Source organism: Podarcis liolepis, assembly GCF_965112155.1.
Source record: "Podarcis liolepis genome assembly, chromosome: 17".
Taxonomy (NCBI): Eukaryota; Metazoa; Chordata; class Lepidosauria; order Squamata; family Lacertidae; genus Podarcis; species Podarcis liolepis.
In genome coordinates this window covers 38,271,575-38,294,388 of record NC_139571.1, presented here as the reverse complement: position 1 = coordinate 38,294,388, position 22,814 = coordinate 38,271,575, and the positions used below count along the sequence as shown (strand labels likewise).

Here is a 22,814-nt window from a genome sequence, read left to right as displayed (position 1 = left end):
AGATAACTTAATACATCTACTGAGTATTAAAAATCAGTGCCTAATGCATGATAAAACCAAGCTATAAAGGTGGGTTCCTGTGAAAATTGTTATTATTTTACACAGTATTATTATTATTTGTTTCACATGTCACGTGGATAGCTTCTGATTAGATCATATGCTAATACGAGTTTTGTAAGCTTAAACTATGTAGTTTGCTAAGTATGTGCTGGAGGGAGATAGAAAACAAGTTTTCAGAGCGCATAAACATTTTGTTATGCCCAATGTGTTACAGAATTAGGAAATTCCCTCATCAGAGGCAAAACTTGTAAAACATTTTGAGCATAATAAAACACTTTGGCACTTTGAGAACTTATGCACTTGGGGGAGTGCTGAATTTGTGTTGGCCGACACAAGTTTAAAACATTATTTTGGGGAAACTATGAAGATGTGACTCCATAAAATTCCTCTTGCTGTGGTAGAAAAATGGTTGCATGTCTGGACAAGGATTTAGCTCTGCCAGAACAACACTGGTGAAAAAGAACATGCTTTACTGCTGCATACAGTTAAGTACTGGCAATGTTGTTGTTCATCAATGCTTTTCAGGCTTTCTTCTGCCATGACTTTCATTACTATTAGGTTGCCACCTGAAGAGCTTTGTAATACGGAACAGATTGTGAGGCCATAAGAAAATGATGTATTGCATGCCTCAGGACATGAACAATACTTTGTGTAATGTATTAAATCAAAATTGCTTATTGCAGTTATGGTGCATCTCACCAGTTCATAAGGTTCATAAATAAGGTACCATTCCTTGAAATAAGGAGCTGGTGGTAACCCTCCTGTCCAGTACCAAACTAATAGCAGAAACACTGCAAAGAGTAGCAAGCCAGCAGTGTGCGTGACTGTACGTAACAAGTATCGGAAAAGGCTGTCCTGTTTGCCTGACCTTTTGCTTAATGGTTTCTGTTAAATTAATTAGTAGCTGATAATTATTAATGTCATTGTCTTTGGTTATGGATATTGTTTGTTATTATCTGTGGACTGTTGGTGCTGCTTTGATTTGCTTTTACTGCTGCTTTCGGATATGGTTTGTGTCTCCTGCTCTTGGGTTTGTACTGCTATCATATTTTTACTTCATTAATTTTTCAATGACATGTGAGTTGCCTTGAATATAACTTTGTGGCAGAAAGGAACATTGAAATAAATAAATAACATAATATAGTTTGCAGTGAAATACTTGCACCCTTATCCTATAGTGCTAGCATGAAAGCAAGTGCCCTAAATTCAACAGGACATACAAATCAATTCCTCCTATACACTGTTGCTTGGAAATGAATCTCACTCATTTCTGTGGCACATGCCTTTAAGTAGGTAGGAACTAGGATTTCCCCTCAAGTCTCAACAAGTGTTTGTAATATAGATTAAGGGCTTGATACAACTAATGAGTCGTACTAGCAGAAGCCTGTGCAAGGATTTCTGCAAGCGCAGTAGGGCTTCCCCCCTCCCTTCTCTCCCTGTGTCCCCTACCTTGAAATTGGCTCAGAACCCCCAGAGCAACACACAGGGGGGGGGAGAGAGAGAGAAAGGATAACATTCTCAAGGACTGCCTGTCCCCCTATGAACCAAACCAAGCCCTGTGATCATCTGTGGCCCCTTTTCGTGAGCCTCCTCTGTGAGAGGTCTGGAGGATAGCAACATGAGAACGGGTTATTTCTATGGTGGCTCCCTACTTGCTCTTCCCAGGTAGGCTTGCCTGGTGCCTTAAGCACCCTGTGATCCTTAGATGAAGAGTGGTATAGAAATTTAATAAATAAAATAAAGAATAACAGCATTCTGCCAGGCAAGCTGAATTGCTTGTGTGGACAGAACGTTCACCTTAGCCCAATGTTCAATTCCTGCCTATAGTTTTTCAGATACATCCCACAACCAGGGATATGAGATACATCCCAGCCTTGATTCACAAAGTCTCTTTAAACAGAAAGGTCTTGCTTGTTTTGCATGCTTTCAAAGGAGGGAGAGAGAGAGAGAGAGAGAGATTATACCCTGGGGAAAGCAGAACTACACATCAGCAATGCAATCAGTGCTTCTTCTGCAATAGACATTTTGGTCTGGCTATTGTCATGACCACCTATTAGGGAATGCCCATAGCTCCATACTAAGTAACAAACTTAACTCCATCTCATGCTCTCAACAATTATGGAACCGTTTTTGAGGGATATTTACTGTAGATATGTGAAAGCTTATTCATTGATCTGTCAAAGCACTCATACAACTTTTTTAAGGGGGGGGGAATTACAAGATTACCCACTCTCCCGCACAACGATGCTTCACATTTCAAGGGCATTTGAATTGCTACAGGTCAAAAACAGGATGCTGTGTAATGCAGCAGTGCTGAGCACCATGACATAATACCCAACAGGTTTCTGTGATATAGCAGAGATCTCAGAGGCAAAACTAGTGAGACAGGGTTGAGCCTTAGAGAATTGCTAGCCTGGCAAAACACAGTGACACTTTCAAGCTTCTCTCCAAAGTTGTCAGTAGTTGTCAACCCCAAATGTCCCAGAAATGTCTGCATTAATCCCTGAAGCTTCTTGTACTTCCTCACATTAATTGCTAAGAGGACTCTTCTGGCCAGTGGACACAAGTGTGAAGTGCAACTTCGTGGCCAGAGGGTCTAGCCCCGTCACAACTTGACTGGCTTCTGACCTCCCTGGGCAAAAGAAGTTGGTCAGTCCTGCTCAAGATCATAAGGCACATGTATAACTGTTTCTTTGTGGCATAAACAATGTCCACAATATGGACTGTGTTTATCACTTGCCGTACCACTCAAGGAACATACACCATTGTAAAAATAATAGAAAAATCACAATGGGGGAAAATAGAAGCAGCAGAAGTCATCACTATTATTCCTGTCACAATTATTTTCAGAGTATGTAAATACAAATACACAATCAAAAGTTTAAACTTCCTTCCTCAAAGCACCCATAGTGATGTACAATTTAAAACACCAACAATTTGCAAAAATAGTTGCATACTATTAAAAAAATTGATTTTATATGTAATCACTCCTAATGTTTCAATCTGAATATGGGGAAGATAAAAGGTGACTGAATCTCCACCCCTAGTGCTGGAAATCCAAAATGGCTACTCTTACAGTAAAGGGACCCCTGACCGTTAGATCCAGTTGCGGACGACTCTGGGGTTGCGGCACTCATCTTTACTGGCCAAGGGAGCCAGCGTACAGCTTCCAGGTCATGTGGCCAGCATGACTAAGCCACTTCTGGCGAACCAGAGCAGTGCACGGAAATGCCGTTTACCTTCCTGCCAAAGCGGTACCTATTTATCTACTTGCACTTTGACGTGCTTTTGAACTGCTAGGTTGGCAGGAGCAGGGACCGAGCAATGGGAGCTCACCCCGTTGCAGGGATTCGAACTGCCAACCTTCCGATCGACAAACCCTAGGCTCAGTGGTTTAGACCACAGCACCACCCGCGTCCCATGGCTACTCTTTGGATTGCTGATATTTCACCAGGTGCGGCAGACACAATAGTAATAGTAATAATAACCCACTCTTCACTCTAAGGTCCAGGCATGGGTTGCAACAATTAAAAAACAATGTTAAAACAGTTTTAAACTACTTACAGTTTACCATGTCTTTGCAAACACAAGGTCTGGAAACGTAATCTTTTTTAAAGAAAACTGAAAAGATCAGAATGCTGAAATCTACAGACCAAACCACATTCTGTGGCTTATTTGTGCTGCTGTAAACTCACAGCATACATACAACTGTGCACATATTTCCTCGTGCATCACCCTTTTTTCTTCTTCTTGCTACATATTTTATTTGTTCCCTGTGTTTCATTCTTCCACTCTCACCTCTTGATCCTTCTGCCGGATTGTCAGACCCCATTTTGTCGGCAAATTCTTTCCTGAGTTGCAATAATGTTGCCTCTTCTGCACACTCCACTGTCAATTAACTTTGTCATATTCTGTCCTCAACACTATTTTATTGAATTGCCTCTCTGTCCTTAAAATAATGAGCCCCCTTGTGGCAGTGGACAGCCACATGTATAAGTTCAGGTAAACTATACAGTGATACCATGTTATTCCTGCATTGCATTGAGAAAAACCCTGCAAAACCTATTGACCAAAGAACAACATAAGAAGTTAAGAAAAGCCCTGCTGCACCAGGCAAATGGTCCATCTAATCCCATGTCTTATTCTCATAGTGGCCAACCATGCACCTATGGGAAACCTGCGAGCAGTGAGTCCCAGAAGCTAATTTTCAGAGGCACACTGCCTCCAGCAACGCAGGTGGAACCATTACAGATATTTTTCTGAAAAGAAAAGAAATGAACATGTGTACTCTTCAAGCAATGGTTTGTCATACTTTCAGGGTTGTTGTTGTTTTTTACAAGTTAAGTGGTGTGTACATTTTATGCAGCAAATAAATAAAATATATACTGCCTTCAAGTCCCTGAAAATACACCATTCTCCAGCTACACAGAGTCCATTTCAGGCACTATCTGTGCTGGAGAAGGAAGCATAAGCCTACCCAACTTCATGAATTGACCCAGAAGGGGAAGACTACCAAATAACCTAAGCTAGAAACCGCTGAACACAATGTTCTTCGGTTTAACCTATATATCAGTTGCATAATATTGACAAGGTTTCTGATTTATTGTTAGTTTATTTCTGGGGCCAATTCAAAGCCCTCACATTAGTGAGCCCTGAATAACTGAGGCCCCAAATCTCTGAAACAACATCTCCTGCCCTTCAGACACTCTCAGGTTCCACAACCCCCAGAAATTCAGAGCAGCTGCCAGGGAGAGGGCATTCTTTGTGGCAGCCCCTAAGCTGTGGTATTCCCTCCCCACAGAGGGTCATCTGGAACCATCACAGCGCTGGTCAGCAATGTTTTGCTGCTTGAGGCAAAATGCTGCCTCCCACCACCTTCAAAGCCACCACCCACCGCCACTGCTCAAGCCACCGCCCCTGCCAGCGCCAAAACCACACCCACCCAATGCAGCAGCCTCCCTCCCCCTTCCATCTTTGGGAGAAAAAAGGAGTCTGAAGAGTGAGTGATAGCAACAGAGGAGGAGGAACAGGTGATAAACAGCATGGGACACTCCTTGAGGCATGGATCTGCTACCCCTTCCATCTGTTCCCCAGTCTGCCATCTGAGGCAACTGCCTCACTGAGCCCCATGGGCAGGTGAGCACTGCACTTTCTTTATGTAGTTTCCATTGTATTCAGACGATAACAACTCTTTATCCTGGCCTTTGACACCAGATAGATAGACAGGCAGACAGATAGATATGGTTGCAGTTTGCTTTAAACTGATTTAAATATTGCATTTTAAATTGCTGTAACCTGCCCTGGGACTTTACAGTGAAGGATAGGTAAAGGTAAAGGTACCCCTGCCCGTACGGGCCAGTCTTGACAGACTCTAGGGTTGTGCGCTCATCTCACTCTATAGGCCGGGAGCCAGCGCTGTCCGCAGACACTTCCGGGTCATATGGCCAGCGTGACAAGCTGCATCTGGCGAGCCAGCGCAGCGCACGGAACGCCGTTTACCTTCCCGCTGGTAAGCGGTCCCTATTTATCTACTTGCACCCGGGGGGGTGCTTTCGGACTGCTAGGTTGGCAGGCGCTGGGACCGAACGATGGGAGCGCACCCCACCGCGGGGATTCGAACCACCGACCATACGATCGGCAAGCCCTAGGTGCTGAGGTTTTACCCACAGCGCCACCTGCGTCCCAGAAGGATAGGTAAGAAATTGAATTATTAATAATATTTCTCAGCAAGAAGAGTAATGCTTCCTACTCCGTCCTTTAGTCACAGTCACACTCAATGAAGCTTGAACTGAAATCTTTCTCTACACTTAAGTCTGCAGTTCAACCTTATTTCTTCCTCAGCTCCCCTGCATGCATACCTTGATCATCCCTAGCTATTATTGCATTCACCATCCAACTGATTTTGCCAAAAGGCTAACATTTTCTTCTTGTTTTATTCCAGTCCCCCCCTTTCAAATAACTGAAGATTATATGATGGAACTAATCATTGCATTTTATCTGTAAATGCACACCATCTTTCTGCTGGGACTAAAGCAACAACACTTATAATTGGTTACCTGAACAAAATAGACAAAAAGGCAATCTATTCTTCCCTTACTGATTCCTTCTTAAGTAACTCTCCAAAGATTTCTTTTTTCCCTTGGGCTTTACTTGCTTGCTTTCTCCTCCAGTCAGTTAGTGTGAACTTCTATTCAGAATGACTTTGTTTGCCAGGAGTAATAAACGTTAAGTTTCTTTATTATTTCAACCAGCAGTCTTAACAGACTATTTATTTTTGCACTCCACTGCAATATATATACCAGTCTCCAATGCTTTCCATTACTGGCTGTGGTCAAACAGGTTTTGTGATGTTTTCATAGAATTTCAAAAACCTACAAACCTTGTTTGGCCAGTGATGACAATGGGACAAAAGCAATGTATGCATTCCTCCCCATTGAGGAAGCCACCTCTCCTCGTTTTCCAGGGGAGAAGTGGTGTGGCAAATTCTCTCTCTCTCTCTCTCTCTCTCTCTCTCTCTCTCACACACACACACACACACACACACGTGTAAAAGGGGAACAGTACTATTTTTGTACAACTTTTACTTTCAGTTGCTCCTCTTTTAAGCCCTGGCTGATTATTTTGGTATTTTACTCATGAATTCACCTCAAAACTGCTGACATGCATACACAATGAATTTTTAAAGTAAGTTGTGGCCTTAGTAAAGCTAATGCATGAAATATGGTGTGGTTTTATGTGCATTCTTGTGACTTTATTCTATATTGGCTGATTTAATGAATTATTGTTACATGCCCAGACTTCCTGATGTGATTGTGTGAAGAGAACCTTCCTTTGACCAATCTAGAGTCTGTCAAGACTGGCCCGTACGGGCAGGGGTACCTTTACCTTTACCTTTACCTTTGACCAATATCCCACATCTTACCACAAAAGGCAAATAAATGTTCCAAAGGTAATACAAGTTACTTTTGGAACTTATGCAGGCTATAAGCTTTAAGAAAGGGATGCAAAACTAACTAGAGTCAAACTGATCCCATGCCAGGAGCCTGTGGCTATACATAGATCCAGTTTAGCAACTGTGTTTATCACTTTTGGGGCTGATGTCTTGATTTCCAAAAGCTCTTTTCGTTCCAGCTAAACATGAAGTGACATTTCATATAGCCCCAAACTCTTGTTCTTGCTCCATATTTGTCTAGTCACTTGCTTATGTAGCTGCTCAGTGTTTATTAAGGAATATGCACTTCAGCTGTCATCAAACTGGTTCTGAGCAGTTTAATAAGGCTGCACAGAGAGGGACTAAATCATGAATCATAAGAACTGCTGTGCTGGATCAGATCAAAGCCCATCTAGTCCAACATACTGTTTTCAACAGAATCTGGCCTGCCAGATTCACTGGGGAGCTTACAATTCAGCGTGGAAGTGGTTGCCATTCCCTTGTTTTACCGTAGAGATAAACTGCTTCTGTTTGTGGAAGCTATGATAGCTAAAGCTATTTGCTAACCTATCCTCCATGACAAAATAAAAAAAAATTCCTTCCAGTAGCACCTTAGAGACTAACTAGGTGCTACTGGAAGGATTTTTTTTTTATTACTACGGCAGACCAACACGGCTACCTACCTGTAACTAGAACTATCCTCCATGAATGTGTCCAATTCCCTTTCTTAAATACACCTAGGGGAACCTTCACATTCATAGGTGCCAACTCTAAGGGGATAAGGTCCCATTGGTCCCCCCAATAAATATATGAGAGGGCTGGGGAGCCCAAAGTTGATGGGCATTGCCATTCAAATGGTATGTGTGCACCGCGTATTGTGATTGATTATGGGGCTTACCTGCCCCCTCAATATTTTATTTAAGTTGGCACCCCTGTTCACATTTATACCAAGTCATTTGGCAGCCACTTCTCTAATACGATATCCCATACAGCTGCAGTCACATAAGTGGGACCATTTGATGGAACTGACTCCCATGTATGCATAGGATTTCAGCCTTTTCTTAGTAATTGTGAATGTGCTCAACATAATACACAGCCCAAATGGTGGAACACTTATGGGCATAAGGTCACGGCTTGCCTCATCTATTCCCAGTTGTATTTGACTCACCATTCCTTCCATTTCATATCTATTTCTAGCTTCATCTATATCTCTCTCCACTTTCTCAATTGTACTATCACTCTAGGCCACTGCCTCCTTCCTTCCTATACTTTGTGCTTGAAGAAATCCACACAGAGTTGTATTACTTGCAACTGTTTGCTGGCCTGCCAGCAACCAGGATGCTGGGATCAGACCATGAGGGTTGCCATGTCAACCCTCCCAGCACAGATGGACCCAACCATGGCAACTTTTGTGTTTTTTCTTACACGTGTTGGTTGCCAGGCAAGCAAATAGTAGGGCTTTTGTGACATCAGCAGTCATTGCCCCATTGCTGCTCTTACCTCTCGCAGATATATTTACGCTTTCCTAAGTGTGTTGGTTATGAGGCACACAAATAAGTCTGTGTTAAGGATAAGTATATTTGTAACAGCTCCCAATGTCACAAAGGCAAGGGGAGGCAGTGTCATTCCCCTATACAGTTTCTGGGAAAGGAATACCTTGGGGAGGCTCTCTCCCAAGTGTCACAAACATAATTATATTCCCCACCCCCTCAAATTTTTAGACAATATATTTCCGTAGGAATCAAAAATATCTATCTACCCTACTAGACAATACTCCTTTCCCCATGCCATAGTTCTAATTATGGACCTTAATCAAATGCAAATCAAAAGCTCTGCTGGTCAATCCAAATATCCTGTTATTGACCTATATTTCAAAATGAGTTGAAACAAGCCCAAACCATTTGTCTGTCAAAATTTAAGCAGAAGAACCATGCACATAATTGGATGTTTCGCTGAAGTTCATCTGCATGAACTGCTGAAGAGACAAGCCATATCTCCAGTTGAAAGGTGGCTGGCCTCTTCAACAATGTGAAATGTTGCCATAGGATTTTTTTGTTTTAAAAAAATCCACCTGCCTGCACTCACATATAGCTTTGTAGATATATGAGTAGCCACTGTGTCCTCCTAATGTTGAAATATCTTTTATTTTAATATCCTGAGATAGCTCATCATTGAACATTCAGAATTGGGGCATTTCTGTGCAATAAGCCAAATTATTCATACTTCTTTTTAGCTTTATGGACAATATTCCTGCAAATCCTTTCCAAGGTAAATAGCACAATATCCTGTATATAATAAATGGGGGATAGTTTTATTTCAAGGGACAGAAGTTTGCTTGCAGATTGGCGGGGCAGTACTTCCACTGTTTGCTCTTTTCAAACAAATTTACTATGCTATGCAATCCAGTGCAAGAAAAGGAAGATGAATAGGTTTGAAATAAATAAGTAACACATTGGAACACTGTTATATAGAGATGTGGAAACAGAGAAGCTATGCTCGCTGGTATTCACCACCATAAAAAGTAACGCAGCTAGGAAATCAAGTCTGTGTCCGTGCAACTCTAAGGGCTGTACTATTCATTGCCATTGACGTCACAAACTATATTCAGCAGAGAGTTGTGTAGAGTAGCAATGAATGCTCTCTCTGGGGCACAAGAACAACATTTTACCAAATGCAAACTATACCTGGAGAGCTGGGAAAATGCAATGTTTTTCTGCAACAGGTGAATAACCGTACGTTAAGCCATGTGGCCTTTGTGTTAAATATTACCAACAACAACAACAACCCACCCTGCATTCATTACATTACATTAAAAACTGTGCAGAAAGAGCATTGGTTAACTAAGGGAGACCAAGCCAAATGCAAACTACCAGTCCACTATTGGCTCAATAAGCCTCCTGTTTTTTATACCTGCCTGGAAATAAAAAACAAAACAAAACGAGGAAGTTGTTACATAGCTGGCAAGCCTGCATGCAATTCAGTGGGTCAAAAAGTTGGGCAAGTCTCACCTAGGGCCTTATTCGTGCTAATACCCTAATTGCCTAAGATTTTAAAAAGTATATGTTAGCTTTTCCACCTGCATGGGCTTTGGTGTGGGCCTGAGCAGAATTAGACTGATCCCCGGTCTACCTGGGTACAGCCAGGGTACTCCCGCCATAACTGGGGAATCTGCTTCATACATGAAAAAGTATGAGACAGGAGTTTGGTATCCTAAGAAATTACCTGAAAAATGACTGCCTGGGGTTGCACCAAGTATTGTCTCATCAGCATGGAGCACCACTGCCATAGCATGAAGGAGAAAAAAAACAGAAATGTAAGGAGAATATATATTTTTTTAAAAAATGAGTGCAGTGAGAACTTAATAAATATATATATATATACTAAATATTGTATTATGAAAGCACTCTCTTTTTCCATAATTCCTGTGCCCCAATCTACTTAACAAGAAACTGACATATAGTTAAGCATTGCGTGGCGACCTGAAGGAGGAACTGCAGCTATGGTGTACAGGCCTAGCTATCTCAAACTGCCCAAGCTTGTGACAGGAATATCATTCGAAGGATGGTAAGCCTGCAAAAACTGTGACCCATAAAACTGAACACAGTCCATTAGCTATGCATTGTGGTTTGCCATTGTGCTTGATAACCCCAGTAGGCAGCAAAAGTAAGAGGTTTATCAAATCCCTGATGGGCCACCATACTTGGCTGATGAGCTCTGTTAAGCTTAGTGGGTCACAATTTGCACCAGCCTAAGGTACACGTTTCACAGCAAAAAGCTGAATGCTCTAAAAACACATACAGGAGGTAGCAATAGATGAAGAAATCTGTGATACTCTTAGGGATAAGCTATAGCTCATTCAGACATCCTTTGCTTGCAAGAGAACCCAAATCTGACTATCGCTGGACAAAAGGATTCAGGGAACAGGCAGAGAGCTTCAAGAGCTGCTGCAAAATTCACAGACAGTACTCCAAATGTACTAGCAGACCATGGCCTGACTAAGGGTTAGATCTCCTGCATCTGCTCATAAGAATTTGCCCTGGGGTGGCAGCGTATATATCAAGCCGACACAACATGTTAGCTACAAGGCTAGACTCAGTCCTCTAGTTATGCCTTGTGGTCTGCAAGGCACTTGCCAGTTGCTGTATTTTCACAGCCCTGAGCAGGCAGGAAAAAAAACAGGAGGGGCATCTTGCAGGGTCATCAGACCTTGCTGGTAGGCTACATTTGACCTGGGCTGGAGGATCACTATGTATGCAAAACTATTTAAATTCATGATGGCTTTCCTCCCACTTCTCTCCCCATCCACCCCCACCACCCACCTTGAAACTGGCTTTGGGAAGTAAGAGAACCTGCAGAATGGCACACAGGGGAGAAGCACTATCGTAGCTAGGAGGCAGGAAGTGGACCACCCTGGGCTGTACTTTGGGGGGGCAGGGAAAGAAGAGTTTGCAGCAAATTTACCGCCCCTCTCCTGCCTTCTCTCTTGTGGGGGGGGGCGCCCTGCACACACACCCCAGGCAGTGATAACATACGCTCTGCCACTGTGGAGCATCCAGGAAGCTAAAAAACTAGTGCTGGCAGAATGATTGCCATAGCCCTACACTGAATTCATCCCTATGACTTAGTAAACTACAGTCTCCTCTTAAATGTGTGTGTTAGTTTCTCCTCCACCTTGCTAGACTCAACTGAATAATCGTGTATATGTGCCATATAGAGGTATCTGAAAACTGGGGAAATCTGCCCTCTCTTATTCTTTCTAAAATGAAGCTTCGTAATTCCCTCTGAAACAGGAGTGATAAGATCTCAGGTTTTTAACCCAGAAAATGTCATTTGCAGGCTGTTATGCCTGACAACTTTGAAATTAAACGTTTGAATTAACTGTCAGAAATGTCTAAATAAAAAGCCATCATTTTGATTTTTGAACAATTAGAGAAACTTTTTACTGAAATTATTCTTCAAATGGAATATTCAGTGTGAATGGAACATTCAGTTGATTGACCAGCACTTAATTTTAACACAGAAGAAAGAGGACATCTAAAACAGCTTTGCTTCCAGCAGCCCTTTGGGGTACCTTTATCCTCATGATATCCCTCAAATAAAAATAAAAAGAAATGTGTTGCAATCCAGCTTGGTCGGGGGGTGGGGTGTACAAACAGGAGTAAGCTGTGATCACATATCACTTTCTGGATGAGGCCTCAGGGCTGTGGGTGTAGTTTTCTCCAAATTATCAGAGCACCAATCAGCTGTTGAAGAGGATGAAGTAGGCACTCCTTGACAAACTGAACATTTTCTGATAGCGTTAGGTACAAATAGCCCTGGTTGTTCCAGGGTGTTCCGCAAGTGTATCGGGAGTGGGGTTTATGTAGATAGAAGATAGATAGATAGATAGATAGATAGATAGATAGATAGATAGATAGATAGAGATAATCTGTAAAATCATGCATACTTCCCAAAAAATAAGGGAACAGCCTACATCTACATTAGAATTGTTTTAAAGATGTTTAAGGTGTATGTGTTTTCTTTTTAAAATATTTTTTTATTTGTTTTATCACTTGTTTGCTGCCATGGGTTACTTTGGCAGGAAGGGCAGGTAATGTAATGTAATGTAATGTAATGTAAATCAAAGTGTTCTGGTATATTCTCCTGCACAAGCCCTATTGAGATGAATGAGGAATGTGCAGGTGCAGTTCCTGGGAGATTATACTCCTAAGTGCTTAGCGCAAAACCTTTTCCTCAAGTATGGTACAAAACTTGCATTAGATGTAGAACAGAACATAAAAAGATCTAGAAGGAAAATGGTATCTTTACTGTTTATTAGATCACTTTTTCCAGTAACATGTCTACACAAAAGAGATGTTGATTTTGGCCTTGGAGACATGGGTCAAATAATATTGTCAACAACATACAATATAAGCTTTCATTTAAAACACTCTTCTGACCCTGGAGGCCGAGGAGAGTTAAGAGGTTAGATCCCCGACCAACGCATTCTCCATGGCTTATAAATTCACTCCCCTCATCTCCAGCAAGTGAAAATAGATGCTAGATTAGGGGCACTTCACCATTACTGTAGACTTCCAACAGTGAGTGACCTGTTCAAACAGACCGAATATTAAGTAGGCTACCTGCCGTGTAAAACTGGTTGCCCATCTGACCTTGTGACATCACAGTAGAGGTAAATACTGTAAATTGTAAGTCCCCCCCCCCCTTTTCCTCACATAGACTTTAACACTTTTCTATCCAGATCATTCATTAAATCCCTGGATTATACCCACAAAGAATTCATTATTCTTATTTCAACAGCCAATGTATCTGTATCCTCGATTCCAAATCCCCATTTAAATATAGGCAAAATAATTTGTTTATACACATTCATTATCAGGTAATTATTGCCTACAATAGTTTGGAGGCTTGTTGGAAAGGCACATAAAAACCTACATGCAATTTGTGATGCACTACTTATATGGAGAAGAAGTATTTACAGGTTGCAAATGTAGTTGTTTGTTGAGTCATTTGAATGGTTCCCCATTCTCTTTGCCTACTGAAGTTATTCTTTTTAACATTGTAGCAAGAAGGAAAACAGTATTCCAATTGAAACTATCACTATAAAAATAATAGTTTCTATTTTCTCTTGTTTGTCTTATATATAATACGGTTGGTCTTCATTCCCAAATATATATCTCTTTGGAAATTTGAGGCCAAGTGCTCTCTGTTAGCCATGTTTGATATCTTTCATCAATATATAATTCATACTTTGGAACCACAAAATTGGACAAAGTACTATTTTTACTGTATTTTTGAGATGTGTAACTCATTCTGTTTCTGGTCCATGTCACTTTCACACGTGTTCACCCATAACTGTCATCTGCAGCAGCCATTCCATCTGGTTATAAGATAGATGGGGCTTCAGGGCCTCTCCACCTGCTCTGCAAAAGTCCGGCTCCAGCAGGTTCCTCCCTCAACTGTTATCAGAGGTGGTATAATCAGTGCTATTGTTTATAGAAAAAGAGGTGCCAGAACTCACCACCAATGCCTCCCTCATTCTCTGATAACGACAGTGGCACCAACCTCAGTTCCAGCAAGTTCCAACTGAAAAGAAGGCCCTGGGTAGAATCCTCTGAATGACAGTTGCTGGGTAGAATCTTCTGAATTTCAGTGGGGAGAGTGCAATTGCTTGTGCACTTTCTATAGGCATCTTTAAATGGGATCCTCCTATTAGAGGGTCCTGGTTGCGCGTTGGCTCCTGGGATTCCTCCCCCCCCCCATAGGAGTCATTGGTGGGGGGAATAGCAAAAGCCCTGGCCACAGCCCCTGGATCACGCCAGGCTCTTTTAGCCAATCCCCAGAGGGTGGCGTGATCTCAGGGGCTTTAAAAAGCACCAGCATGACTCACGCAAGTAGGGGCACTTGCGTCACGTTGTCGAACACCCGCCTCCCTCCCTAGAATTAGGTATTCTCGCCTGGCCTTGCTTTGGTTTGGGTCGCCTGTTTTGGAACAGGGGCTGGGTAGGAATTTTTTCCAAGTGGCAAATTGGCTCTAGTCACTTGGTTTTTGCCTACCCCTTAGCAAATCGTCACAACTTGAAAATTGGCGGTTAGGCATTGGCTCAGTTGGATTAAGGGGAGGGGAGGTGTGGCCATCACCTGCCCCTCCAGGAACTGGGTATTCTGGGGGTCCTGGATCTCGTCCAAAGCCCACTTGAGGGTCTAGGGCCATGCCAGGACCACAGGAACTCCGGGGTGAGCTTCGGTTGGTCCGCATCGACGTTGCTCCCTTGTTTGGTTTACCCCATTAGACTATCACACAGAGAGGTGGAGTCAGTTATAGTCGAGAGTCAATGCCAAAGCCAATACCGCTCACGTGATTGTAATTTCAATAAAGTTGTGGCCAAAATTTGCCCAAAAACCTCAAACTAAAATATGTGTCTGAGTGAAGTTATCTCATTCAGGTGGGTCCTGGGAGCCTCGAGACGCAACCATTTCCCTCTCATTCCTGATAGGAAGGAAATCCACTACTCAAGCTCCAGGACTGGAGTGCTGCTGGCACACCCCATCTTCAGCCCTATTGGTGGCAGAGCTCCAACATTGGTAAAGACTGTAGAGATTTCCATGGCAGCATAGAGGAGGCATTCAACACTGGATTTCTCTCTCCAAAGTAAGAACTCTCTCCACACTTGGAGAGGGACAGAAAGGCCTGTCCCATTTCACCACCTGAAATGGGAATGTAACCACCCAGCAGGAGCACTGCACACACCGACCCCACCGCTTGCCACCCCACTGAAGCCTTGCTTACCAGGGTTATGTGGCTGCGGCTTCTAGGTTCAAGATCTTGCAAGAGCCTCTTAAGATCTCTCTGAAACCCAGAAGATGCCGCAGCCACTACTCCAGCAGAGGTGCCCCTTGGATTCCACCACCTGAGGTGGCTGCCTTAGCCTGCCTTATGGATGGACCGGCCCTGGAGAGGGGCACTTTCCAAGGGACCCTAGGATTGCAGGGTTAAATAATTTCTTAAACATATTTCCCCTCAAATGTACTTCCCCCTCAAAATGTGCATATTGCCTGTCACCTGGATGTCTTGCAGATATGATCACAGAGACACAGGACACAGAGGTGAGCAGGTCTACTGGTACCTTTTTGAGCCAATAACTACATTGGATCACTTGGGGAGTGCCAGTGAAGAAAGAAGTTTCTATCTGCATATAGAATTGATATCAGAATTCACAAAGATCAATTTCTTCACATTTCCCTACCAAATATGACTGGATCCAAAATAACACAAAAATGGTTCTGTTGAAAGAATCTCCCTTTTTGCTGTATACAAATTTTGGAAAATATATTTATTATGATGTCTTTGTACTTCTTGAGACACACATATAGTGAAAGTATTTTAAACCCAAGAAATTAACATATTTAGAAATTATCTGTATGTTGCACTGGAACTGTCTACATTTTCATTGCATCAACAACCATGAGCAATGTTGTGTTGCCCAAACTGAGTGGGGAAAATATAAGGATTATATTAGCAACCAGGTTTTCTACAAAAGCTCTGCTGTCAGGCCACAAAGCGGGGGGGGGGGCGGTTGTAACATTTGACATGGTTCACAGATTTTAATCCAAAGCAACTCTAATTAATCTCCCCAGTTTTGCAGAAACCCTGTGCCATGTACAGCTGTATGGGCATTGGTGCTCTTCTGTCTTAAATTTTATAGGAATTGAAATTTGATTACCAAAGCCTCCTCCTTGACTCCCCCAGATCTGAACTGGCAAGGATCTGATGGACCATTTATCAAAAATGAGTCCTCCCCTCACCCCTGTCCTCATCTATCTATCATTTACATCACATTTTCAATTCCACCTTGCACTATCAATGACACTAATTTTTCTTTGGGGTAAATCCTATATACACAGCCAATTATGGCAGTATTCCAAATCCCCTTTGTTTTACATAACATTTGTCAATTGACTTTTTAAAAAACGCAGGAGTTCCATATAACACTTGAAATAATATACTGTTATTATTGTGTTCTGTCACTCAAAACATTCCTAAATCTCCCCTTTGCAGAAGATTTTTGGAGGAAAAAATTAGCAGCTGTATTTCATTTTCACCCAAATCCAATTAGAATCACGAAGCTCCCTGGAGATTTTTTTTAAAAGAGTGGGAATTATTTAGTGCACCCTGCCATGAACACATTTACTCCGATACTTCAGAATAACTGACCTGTTTTTGACCTAAACCTTATTATTTGCATGCTGAAGCTATATATGCTGCATTTCCTACTAAAATCTGCAAATATATTACAGTCACTAAGAGCCTTTTGTAAAGGGACCCCCAAATCCAATCTAAATGCCTAGAATTTACCTGTTGTTTTTCTTTTATACATATAAATAGCTGCATTTCCATTCTCTCTTTGTTTCTCATTTTCATTTTCTCCTAATATCTGCATGTAAATGTCTGAAAATAGCATCTGTAATTGAGGATTATGAAGTATAGCCAGCTCCTGACAGGCTGCTAAGGAAGATGGATTATCCTCATTTTTCTGTAAATTTTGTCAATTTTGGAATTCATAAGCTATCAACACTGATCAAAATGTGACCGCACAGCTGTGTCAAAAAAGAAAGGAGCAATGACGACGTAGCTCCCTTGTTCACTAAGAAGATTGGTTCTCTAGTCCATCCCCCAGTTCCCCCCCCCCATCCCCCAAGCCCGCTCCTCCAAAGCAGAGAGAGAGAGAGAGAGAGAACACACAATAACACTATATGCAGGCCATCACTGGCAGTTTCAAACACAGCCCCCTCCCACCAACAACCCCCCCAAATATTTAGATAAACAAATTGAACGTACACAGATTCTCTAGTGCACTGATTCAAATCACAAAGTATAATTTATTGCGTGTTCTCCCTTCTTTATTTATCCCTAAGTAGTGAACACGATTTCCATTCAGGAGGTTTGTTATGTTCCACTCCTACCAGACAATCACAGCACACTTGAGGCAATTGTTTAGCCTCTTCCTCTCAATTTTCCCATTACTGGGAGTAAGTACTGTTGGGACTCTTTAATAGCCTGACTGCAGCCCATATCAATAACAGATGAGGTTTAATCGTCCAACACAAAAATTATTTAGGCTCGGTAAGGACATTCAATGTCATTTGCATAATGGCATTTCTATCCTGCGCACCTAACCCATCGTGCATAAACAAGGCCCTGGGACCATAAATAATAATAAATCATGACGTCCACGCTCCTCTTGCTGTAATAGGAGCCACTCTTTGTAGAAATTATTTCGGCGGAAAATGGGCACTGTAATTTTAAAGACATGTGACAGGCCACAGATCCATAAATCACACGCACACTCTCACTCACTCTCTCATACACAAACCAAAGATTTCCAAAATGAACACTGGAATACATGAAATAGCAGAAAAATTATTGGCACTTGTGGGGGCAGTGTTTGCTGTTGACATTTGTTTACTTTTTGAATAAGAGACCAGAGAATTTATCTCAAACTCAGCTATTTCACACAGTAAGATGAACTGCAATATCAAGCATTTATCGCTTTGCTAGGGCTGTGGCCCATTTAAAAGTACTTGGGTGCAAAAGCAGGTAGAAGGAGACAGCAGGAATAGGTCTCTGGAGTCATCAAGGGTGATGAGTCTCCATGGGCACATAAAAGAAGCAATGGCAGGCAGTTGAGGGTAGGGTGCATGCAGAAGACTGAGCACTGGCTCAGTCAGAAAACACATGTGAGAACGAGGGAAAGGGTCAAGCCAATGCAGAGCTTATCTGAGGCTCAGGGTGGGAGCTTTGTTAGAATAAAGTTATAAACTTGAACAAAAAAGCAGCTAATTCCTGGCCGGTCCGCTGAGACCCAGGGCAAGTGGGGCCAGCTGCCTGCCCCCTCTGCACAGGCCTGGAAAGGGTCATTTGAGTAACAACACAACATAGTGGGGGAATTAGGAAGAGTAGGCAGAAAATGAGTGAAACAAGCTTTCTGCTCAAAAAGTCTATTAATAAATAAAGTTACCTAAACAGGTGGCATTTATTTTTTTTAAGGGGGAAACAGCAAACAGGCAACAAGTGCACATGCCCACATTTCTGAGCATGTACAGAGAGATAAATGAACCTGACAATACTGAATACATTTTGAACATGTGCAGAACACATTTTGTATTGGATTCCAAAAAAGCACGAGAAGAGCACTAGCGCCTTCTACTGCTGTTCTACAAATATTTAAACAAGAGTTCACGCAGTGTTATAGCAGGTAGGTTCTATAGCAGTTCTCATGCATCCATATTTCTGGGAGAGATTGCACAAAGCTCTTGCGTAAGTAGAACATCTCTGGTTATATTTTCACTCTTTTCATGAAACAGAATGCACCAAAGTGTGTAAATCAGCCCTTTTATGAGCAGAAGACACTTTCAGCATGCAGAAGAATGCCAACAGCAGGGAAGTCTGAGCAAAGTTTTGGACAAACATTAGAATTATGGGATAGTAATAGCAGGTTTGAAATGTATACACATTTGAAAAACTGTAGCTAGCTGTTCACCATTGTTGTGGGCTTCACGGTAGAAAAACAGGTGGAGGCAACAATTTCTGAGCCTAAGTGGGGAATGAATATATAGTGCAGTGATGTTAGATAGAAAAGGTTTATAAGGAAGAGAGAGAAAATCATGCTGAGAGAGAGAGGATAAAGATAAAAGGAATGTTGATGGGGAAATATCAGGATGCAGATATAACTACACATATGAGAGAAAGAGAGAAAAGGAAAAGAAAGAGGAGCAAAATAGACACAACAGTGGGCTTTGTTTTATTTTCTACAAATCTCCACTTGTTTCTAAGTAGCATGAAATACTATGTGTCTTTATGCAATACTATGTGTCTTTATGCAATTAAACTACAGTACTATGCAGTAATAAGTGTATGGATGCAAAGGCCAACAAGTCATTCCACAAAGTGAAGAAAGGAGAGATGCATCTACTAGAAGAGTATGGTGGAAGACGTAAGCAAGTAGCAAATGACAATGACAGGCTTTCTCTACTGCATCTAGCAGTATCATCTAGGACGATTTGGGGCACCTTATGGTAAAGTCTAGTTGCCTTAGAGCACGACTCAAAGTAGCATTAGATTCATGTTTGTCCTTTTATATCTCAAGTGGAACCTGCCTGGATTTGGAAGAGTTAAAAAAAACACTTTCTAAGTGCAATGGATGCTGGGGTTTCTCCAGACAACGAACAGAATAGGCCTGGATTGGTTAAGCCTGCTTGCTATAAATACTAGGAGGCTGGGTGAGGCACCCGCCTCAAGCAGCAGAAGCCCAGGGTGCAGCGCCCACCTCACCTCACCTCCACTACCCAGTGGCGTAGCGTGGGGGGTGCAGGGGGGGCCGGCCACACCGGGCGCAACATCTGGGGGGGGGCGCTCGCACTCGCAGCTCTCTGCCCCTACCTGGCTCACTCACTCTCTCTCACTGCAGTGCTGGCTTTGCGAATCCGATCCGAGCCGCTGGGTCGCCGCCCACTGTGGAGGGGGTGGGTGCCAGGCGTGCGGTGCAGAGAGAGAGCGAGGGACTATCTGGGGGAGGGACAGTGCAGCGGCCGCCCAGCGCAGCGCTGAGCGCGGGAGAGAACCACACCAGACCAGACCAGGCAGCAGCAAGAAGAAGCTGGCAGCGGCGGCAGGTTAGAGGTTAGGGGGCGCAAATTACTTGCCTTGCTCCGGGTGCTGACAACCCACGCTACGCCACTGCCACTACCTACCTCTCCACCTCTGCCATCAGTGGAGAAGAGGCACCAGTTACTGGCAAGATCTCATGAGATCTCACTAAAATCTCATGAGTTCTCATGAAGCACTTGAGATCTCACAAGATCTCACAGGCCGCCAGCACCACAGCCAGCACTTCATGGGTGCCAACGCAGGTAAGAGAGGGGCAGTGACAGTGACAGTGCAGCGGCAGGGGTGTGCCATGTTCCTGTTTCATCTGAAGCAGTGAAACAGGATGCACCATCCCTGCATCATCTTGTAAATTTCCACGTCCTCAGAAGCATTTATCTGTTTTTAAAACTCTCGTGGTTATAATTGTCAAGAGGCAGGGAAAACAACATCGTATTAAAGTACTCCAAGAAACAGTTAAACCTGAGCTCATGCTGGCAGTCCCCCTCTCTTTTCATAGAGGACAGCTAGATTTCATTCTGTCAAGAGCTCTAGCTGTGTGTTGCAAAAGAGAGAAAGAACAGCATTATTCCCATATTTATTTATTTATTTATTTACTTATTTAGGCAATTTATAACCTGCTTTTCAGCTCAGGTAACGTTTTGAAAACAGGTTCTGACACATGTGATCAGAATGCTGCATGAATGACCAAATGATCGGTAACTGAAACCATGGTTGTGTGAATCCATTCATAAACACATACACATTATGAGGGGTTGGTGCAATCCTCTACAGCTGTCGAATCAGGACTAGCACAGATATAGCACTAAGAATAGAATCTGGGCTTTTTTTTATGTGTAAAGACTCCAAGTTTGTCTTTTGATGTATTTTTTCCAGCAGTTCAACTCCTTTCTCTTAAACATATTTCTGCATGTCTCATTTAATGCCCTTACAGGTGATGGACTATGCTGAATTGGCAAAACTAACAGCAGTAGGGGATAAAAAAAAAAACACTTTGGAAAATGGGATGGGACGTAAAAGAAACAGGAAAAAAGACAAATTTATTATGTATTGAAGTAAACTTATGAAAGCGTAATAAAAAGTTGTGCGTGTACACACACACACACACACACACACACCCTACATAACAGTTGGGGTTTTTGCACATAATTAAGAAACATATTTTGGGTAGAATGTTTACCTCTGAAAGCAGAATCTTGTATCTGAACAAACATAAGTCTTTAGCATTGTTTGTTTATGGCATCTATATGCCACCTTTCATTCAAGGGGTTGTATATTTAAAATGATAATAAAATTAAATCCAACGTTCAAATAGCTGAAGTCAAATAAAACTTAACACATTACAAACAAAAACTACAGCATCACAAGTATACCATAAAAAAATAAAACGGCTTGGACAATAAAAAGCCACAATCTCTAAAAACTAGTTGATAAAACAATAACACAATAAAGAAGGCAGAAAAGTCATAAAAATCAACAATAGGACCAGACAGAGTAAAACTAATAAAGTCAATACACAACCAGAAGCAAAAACAGTAAAGTTATTCAAAACTGGTCAAAACCTTGACCACGCTGTACAAAAAACTGACATTTATGATGTTGGTTTCTGTGTTCTAAATCCTAGTGCAGTCCATAGAATGTCATGGTCAGAACCAATGTGATGGCTTCTGATTTGTCAAATCTAGTACTAACACTGTACAACGTAGCCATATTATTAGACCCTCATGTTAATGATGGTTTCAGAAGATCCTAAATTATGCCATGTTCAAGTGTCCACAGGTTCTAGAACACAGGAAGGAAAAGGTAGATTGGGATGTGCCAATATACCCCTGGATGATCTGCTGACTCTCAGTTAAAACAATAGCAACAACATAAATTAGGCTTCCTAAATTAAGCTGCTAAAACTAAGGAAGTATGGGAGAAACCAAGCGTGGGTTTTAGTGTTGAAATACTATGGGTCGCGTCCAACTAAGTTGTACTCAGAATAGATCCACTGAAATGTTAGGGCTCTGTCAAACACTAGTCAGAGTAGTCCCATTGAAATTAATGGACATGACTAACTTAGGTTCATTAATTTCAATGCATCAATTCTGAGTAGGACTTAGCTGGATACATTCCAAAGGAATTAAGTTAGTAATGTCTATTAATTCCAGTGGGTCTACTCTGACTAACACTGAATACAACTATATGAGCTCTCTTTGAGTAATGAAAACAAATTACTGGGCTGAGTATGTGCTCTGTTACCCAGTTCTTAATTCTATGTCTACCTGCCACCCCAAGCCACTATTTTGCAGTTGTTGGACCATGGGGTGTAGGGGGAAAAACAAAAACTGATCTCACAAGCATGAAGTCTGACCACTTCTACTGTGCAGCTTTCAATGCTGGGACACATTTTTGCCTCAGTCAGTCAAAAAAGTCTGAAATAATATTGCCAAGTTGTAGAAATGTCTTTAAAAATAATTTAACACTACCTCAATACAGCATGTTTTAAAGGCTATATGAGAAATGCTGCTTTTAAAATATGTTCCTTTGGAGTGTAAATTGCCTCATAAATGTAGGAAATGCCTACAAAATGAGCTGGAGAGTATTAGCAATTTACAGACCAAAACATGGGAGAATTCTATTCTGGTCTATTCAGAAACAAAAGGACAGATAATT

The 22,814-nt window shown here is 42.0% G+C and overlaps 1 protein-coding gene across 5 annotated transcripts in view; it reads right to left on the bottom strand.

The window, feature by feature from the left end:
- The window catches only part of PAX5 (paired box 5), a 260,888-nt gene that overhangs the window by 103,092 nt on the left and 134,982 nt on the right, over window positions 1–22,814 (bottom strand). For 3 of the 5 annotated variants that reach the window (XM_083481891.1, XM_083481888.1, XM_083481889.1), the window contains one exon: window positions 10,214–10,270. The exons of the other annotated variants lie outside the window; for them this stretch is intronic. In XM_083481891.1, coding sequence (XP_083338017.1) covers window positions 10,214–10,270 — 57 coding nt within the window. The remainder of the gene's footprint in view (window positions 1–10,213; window positions 10,271–22,814) is intronic. 5 annotated transcript variants of the gene reach the window in all.